This window comes from Corapipo altera, unplaced genomic scaffold (assembly GCF_003945725.1).
Source record: "Corapipo altera isolate COAL_440 unplaced genomic scaffold, ASM394572v1 110, whole genome shotgun sequence".
Taxonomy (NCBI): domain Eukaryota; kingdom Metazoa; phylum Chordata; class Aves; order Passeriformes; family Pipridae; genus Corapipo; species Corapipo altera.
This window is the reverse complement of record NW_020884960.1, coordinates 783,416-789,870: the sequence shown is the minus strand read 5'-3', so window position 1 is coordinate 789,870 and position 6,455 is coordinate 783,416. Positions and strand designations below refer to the sequence as shown.

Below are 6,455 nucleotides of genomic sequence, written 5' to 3'. Positions count from 1 at the left end.
GTTGTAAATTCTTTTTTTTTTTTTTTTTTTTTTAATGATGGCTGTTGGAAGTTGCTCAAAGGTTTGGGCTGTGCCAGCCCCAGAGAGATGGCAGCGTACAGATGAGACCGAGGTGGCTGTGGAGTCCGTGGTGTGCGTCCTACCACACCTCTAGTACACAGAGCAACACGGAGTAGCGTGGGGGTGTCTGATTAGTAGCTCCGATTTCGTTTGGTCCTTTGCACTCCTTCACCCATCATGAGACGTTAGCACAGGTTTCACTACAACTCGAAGTTTCTCATCTACTTGCTTCTCACTTATTTTGTAATATGTTGGTAATATTTTATGTTTAAACACAATAAACAGCTTGGCTATGGAAATCAGTTATGAAGGACAAAATACAGTTTGAGACCACGCGTTATGCAGTCCTAGTGGGCTTCACCAGACGTATCTATGTGTCTATCCTGCTTCACCAGAGCAATATTTGAGCACTAATTAGCAATCCAGAATGCTAACAATCTCTCTGCTGCTTCGTTCCTCACTGTAGTTAGGAATAGTTTTAGCATGTTTGTTGTCCGTGGGGTTTGTTTCAGAGCTGACATTATAAAGCTATACTTTTTCTATACTAACTGGACATTCTGTGCATTGCACTTCATTTGCACTGAATAAAATTCAGTTATAGGCAGAGGGCTTAGGCTAATCACCCGTGATTATCATGGAATTGTAATCACGGTGAGCGTGCAAAGCAGTTCCTGTGCTGACATGGATGGCACTTCTGTACAGGGCTGGACTTTGCCATGACACTGTACTGCAGGAGGCTCTTCCACTCTTATTCAACATGGTAGAAATATCAGCATCAACAGGAAAATCAAAAGTTTGTGGTTAGGACAGAACATCCTGAACCACTCACGACTGGAAGAGGGACAAGCAGAAGCTACTGTTGTAGGAAGAGACTCGTGGAAACTCACTGGCTGGAAGTTAAGGTATTTTTCTAGCCTTTACCTGATTTTTATGGCTCTGTCAAACGTGGCTAGTGATGAACTCATTCTACTGTGTGGCATGCTCCCTTTGGTCCTTGCCAAATATTTGCCTGTGAAGAAGTGAGCAAAACAAAAAAAACCCCAAATTTCGAAGGCATACAATGTTTGTAACATCTACAGGGCTTGGATTTAGTTTTATAAACAGGCCTAATTCTTACTGTACCTTGACTATTTCAGCAAAATATAATGACGACCTCACTCCAAACAAACATTTCCATTCTCCTGAAACCCAACGTACAAATTCCACAATCTAGTTACACATGCCACAGAACAACAACTCATCTTTTCTCGGTGTCTTAACAGGGGCAGAGTGCAGTCTAAGTCTACACATATTCCTGGTATTTCAGTACCCATTGGTTCATTGGTTCTTGCTGCTGGGAGCTTAAACCAACTTATATGACATTTAAATATTTCTTTCAGAAGTGGCTCCCAAAACAAAAACATGTATTCCTATGATTGGTTGTTTTGGTTTTTTTAGACCCAATTACTTTGTCTTCAGATTGTCCCAGTCTAGGGCTTGATGTTGCCAAGTGTCTGGTTTGGTGCTTCTTGAGCTTCTGCTCCGCACTCCGGTACCTCTTTGAGTGCTCGGTGGTTCCTTGTGCACTGTGCTGAGTGGCAGCGTTGATTAGTTATGAATGTACAAAACATCTGACCAGCAGGTATTGGAAATTGTTATCCAGGTAGTTCCCTGGATTTTGTAATAAACTAAGAAGATCTTTTAGAATGGTTCAGCATCAGAATGTCTTCTGCTTATGACACTGAATTGTTCCCGTTCATAGATTTCATGATCTTAATTCGTTTATGAGACAGCTATTAAAAAAATGGTTCTGTTCAGAGGTGGTTTAGCTACACTGGAGAATGCTGGGTTTAACAGGGGGCACTGGTGCAGGGAACTGAATGAAGTTTCCCAGATCAGTTGAAACCTGTCTCGAAGACTCTGGTGCTGGCAGAGCGAGCCTGTGGATGCACCGCGACCGACAGGCGACCGAGGCAGCACGAAGGAAAAGAGGCTCCACACTGCAAGGCTGCCTGCCTGTATTTTTTCCAGTTTTCCTGCTTATTTCAGTCCCAGGCTGTCCAAAACTTGTAGGTCACTGAAGTAGTTTTGTTTGGTAGGCTTTTCAATGCATTTTTCTCTTTTTTTTGCACATCCATAGTCCTCATCAGCTCAACGAGGTGCAATGTGCAGCAGGCTGTGTCATACCCACTCCTGGACAGGTCTTTTGTAGTACACAACGTTTTGCTGCACCTCTTTGTTTTTGAACTGGAAGATTGTGTACACCAGGACGAGGATGCACAGGGACAGGATGCAGGGGATCACCACTGCGATGGCGTTGACGGTGCTGGGCACGTCGTTGATGGTCACCATGATGTCCACGTCGTCGTGCGGGAGCCGCCGGTCTTTGCTCCGCTCAACATCCTTCTGGTTACAGCCCATCCAGTCCTTCAGGATCGACCTGGGGTAGCCTGGCTCCACGCTCAGCCTCTGGTTATCGAACTTCCAGTACTCCTTCCCTTTGTAAAAGTAGGTGTAAACTAGGAGACAAAACAGAGGGTATTTTTCACCATTTCCAAGTTGAGTTGTGCTTGTGTGAGGGTGTTCAGGGAGCCTGAACAGTGGGAGGTGGGCACTGCCTGGGTCAATAAAATGCATTTATCCAGGGCATTCCCAAACCATTGGAAAGTGAAGGTGGTTTTGGAGCTGAGCTTTAAAGGGGAAGCCAGAACCCTGGCTTGTGTGTTCAACACTGCTCATGGAACACCTTCCCCCTGACCAAGACAAGCAGGGCATTAAAAGAAAACCCTACTAACTTTGAAGAAGTGTGCTGCAGTGAGTTATTTTTTACTAAAGCATCTGTAAATGTGTGCTTGTCATTACCAAGTAAATTACAACATCTGCAGAGTGCCAGTGTGTGCCTGGGTCGGTTTGGAAGAACATTTCAGTTTCTATTCACCCAGCCACAGAGAGCAGATGCCAGGTAAGATGAATCCTTTTGGCCACAAAATCCAGAATATTTGGCCTGTGTTGAGTCTTGTCCTGCTGCTAGTAAAAGGGTGATGCTCTATGCTATGTGTTGTCTGAATTACTCCCCTCTCCCCAGACTCCTTTTCTAGTGACTCTCAAATGATTAGAAAAACATTAAAGAAAATAGGAGAAGGGAGCTGTGGTGAAAGTGTTGGGGCTCCTGGACTGTCCCCCAGGTTGGCTGGCTCTCACTGCCATCCTTCAGCCTGGCCCAGCCCTACAGCCCTGCTCTCACACCACAGCCCCAAATTTAAACAGCCTCAAGGGCACAAGCCCCCTCTGTTAGCTCTTTCCCTAACTGGAAGAAGAGGAAGAAATCTTCAAATTAGAGAAAGAAATGTGCTGGAAGGAGCCTCTGGAGGTCCAAACCCCTACTGGGAGCATAACTTCAAGGCTACTGGTCACCAGTGGTGTCCCTCAGGAATCAGTGCTGGGCCCAGTTCTATTTAATATCTTTACTGATGATTTAGATGAGGGGATTGACTCCACCATTACCAAATTTGCAGATGACACCAAGCTGGGGGGGAGTGTTGATCTGCTGGAAGGCAGGAGGGCTCTGCAGAGGGACCTGGACAGGCTGGATCCATGGGCTGATTCCAAAGGTATGAGGTTCAACCAGGCCAAGGGCCGGGTCCTGCACTTTGGCCACAACAACCCCCTGCAGCCCCATGGGCTGGGACAGAGTGGCTGGAGAGCAACCAGGCAGGAAGGGAGCTGGGAGTGGGGAAGGACAGGGAGCTGAACAGGAGCCAGAGTGTGCCCAGGTGGCCAAGAGGGCCAATGGATCCTGACCTGGCTCAGGAACAGTGTGGCAGCAGGAGCAGGGCAGGGATTCTGCCCCTGGACTCAGCACTGGTGAGGCCACCCCTGGAGTGCTGTGTCCAGCTCTGGGCCCTCAGCTCAGGAAGGACATGGAGGGGCTGGAGCAGGTCCAGAGGAGAGCAACGAGGCTGGGGAAGGGATTGGAGCACAAGTGCTGTGAGGAGAGGCTGAGGCAGCTGGGGGTGCTGAGCCTGGAGGGGGCTCAGGGGAGACCTCCTGACTCTCTGCAACTCCCTGACAGGAGGGGGAGCCAGGTGGGTGTCGGGCTCTTCTCCCAGGCAGCGATCAGTAGGACAAGAGGGCTGGGTCTTAAGTTGTGCCAGGGGAGGTTTAGGTTGGATATTGGGAAGAAATTCTTTACAGAGAGTAATCAGCCATTGGAATGGGCTGCCCAGGGAGGGGGTGGATTCACTGTCCCTGTAGCCTTTTAAGATGAGACTGGATGTGGCATCAGTGCCATGGGCTGGGAACCAGGGCAGGGCTCGATCAAGGGTTGGACTTGATGATCTCAGAGGTCCTTTCCAACCTGGCTGATTCCATGATTCTAACTGCCAACATCAGACAGGCTGGAGCCTGTCACAGAGAGCCCGAGCCAGCTACAGGTAAGAAATCATGAGGAAATGTAGGTTACAGCACCCTCACAACCAGAGCCCAGGAAAACCAGGGGCTGTTGTAGCAGAAAAAGTCCCATCCTCCCAGAGCTGGCAATGTGATAATGTGGTTTAACAGCTGAGGATGTGCATGGGCTGGGATGAGGGTCAGGAAAGATCTCAGAGTGCTGCTGCTCACAGGGCCCAGGTGACCCCAGGGCTTCTGCAACTCGATTACTGTATCAGGAAATGCCTGAAATACCCCACACCCAACCCCAACTCCCAGCACAAGCTGTTACTTGTAATGTAATACTTGTCATCACTACAAGCAATGATGCAGATACATACAGCCTTCCTTGCTGATGAAAGCTCCCTGAGGAGCCTGAGGGACTCCTCTCCACACGGTGATGGGCTTTGGGTATCCTGGGTCTGTGGCTCTCTTGTCCTCGTTGTACCTCCAGTACCTGTCCCCTTTGAAGAAGTAGGTTTTGCCCACGGGCTCCCAGCGCAGGGCCGTGTCGATGCCCTCCCGGGGCAGGCAGTTCCCCAGCTCCACCAGGCTGTGGGGGTAGCCTGGCTCTGCTGTCACTTCCTTAAAAACCCAGTACTTATCTCCTAGAGATCAGGGGGGACACAAACAACAAACAGGTTTGCCCAGTTAGGAGTCGAATCGCTACAAACATTGAATAGCCCCAGAACCACAGCACATTGAGGACTTCCAGCCTGAACTGTGAAAAAGCTGCTCCTCCACTTCATTGTGAACCTGAAACCTGATTTCATTTGCTGCTCAACTCTTGTTTCAGAAGAAATGTTGAACAACCCTTTTCCATTTACCTTCTCATGCCAGTCATGATTTCAAAAACATCTCTCATCCCCTGTCTGGAATCCCTCACTCAGGCTGAGGAGTTCCTTCCAGGTCAGCCCAAACTTTTCAGTCATTTATGTTGCCTTTCCCTGAGCCTTGTCAAGTTTTAGTACAGTTTAGTGAGCTGAGGTGCTGAAGCTGCAGACACAAATTCAGAAGCCCAGGTACTGTGATTTCGCACCAGCCGTGCTGATGTTTTCCAGCCACTCTTCCTTGCTCACAACTTGCTCTCAAGTTACAGGATCCTGTTCAGACACTGTCATGGTGCCAGGGCTAAAGTGGGGCCCCAGCACAAGGTGGTCATTTTGTCTCTTTAGGAGACAACTGTCCAGAAATGTGATTTGGGAGCACCCGGTACTTGGAGAGGCCACAATGCTCTGCTGAAATGTGTTCAAGGGGATAGGCAGGAGACTGACACTTCCTGGGAAACAGGATTTGTTTCTTGCCATCACATGAAATCCAACTTCCCTTAATTGATATTAGCTCTATACAGAGATTGTCCTGGCAAGGCCAGCCCGCACTAAACTATATTTTAAGGATTAGTGGCTGCTTGAAGTGCCCCCTGGGAAAAGGCCAAGGGTGCAGCGTACCTGCTCTCACCATCTTCAAGCCATAAAAGCAGTGTGTGAGGTGAGGCAGGAGGGGTTGGCTTGTACTGAACTGTACTGTACCTTTGAAGAAAACAAATTTGCCATCAGAGCGCTCATAGGCCGCGTCGATCTTGGCGGGGAGGCCTTTCCAGAACTGCTCGATCTGCATGGGATATCCCTCCTGCACGCGGTTGTTGCGCAGCCGCCAGAACCAGCGATCCTGGGAAAACCAGAAGCCTCTTCAGAGTGAGTATTTTTATCTTGCTGGGCATCCAGCATCCCTAATCCCTGCCTAGGCCCCACTGCAGACAGATGTCCTGCTTCAGGTGACAGCTCCAACCCAGCACTGTCTCCAGAGAGCAAAGTGCCACGTGGGGAAGATGGCAGCCCAAAAAGTGAGAAGTTGATTGCTGGTGCTGTGAAAAAGGGCAGAAAAAAGAGGGGAAAGGAGCAGGGGGAAGTGACTCCAAAGTTATAAGCACTGTGATCCCTGCGTGTCCTGTCACTGAGGTGTCACACTTGTCCTGGTGCAGGTGGTGC

At 48.9% G+C, this 6,455-nt stretch overlaps 1 protein-coding gene across 1 annotated transcript in view; it reads right to left on the bottom strand.

Annotated features, from left to right (window-relative positions):
• Nucleotides 1-6,455, bottom strand: part of MMP24 (matrix metallopeptidase 24) — a 46,305-nt gene continuing 39,850 nt past the window's right edge. The window contains exons 7-9 of the mRNA XM_027664013.1: nt 5,997-6,135; nt 4,809-5,075; nt 1-2,558 (exon numbers count right to left, since the gene is read on the bottom strand). Coding sequence (XP_027519814.1) covers nt 2,221-2,558; nt 4,809-5,075; nt 5,997-6,135 — 744 coding nt within the window. The 3' untranslated portion in view covers nt 1-2,220. The remainder of the gene's footprint in view (nt 2,559-4,808; nt 5,076-5,996; nt 6,136-6,455) is intronic.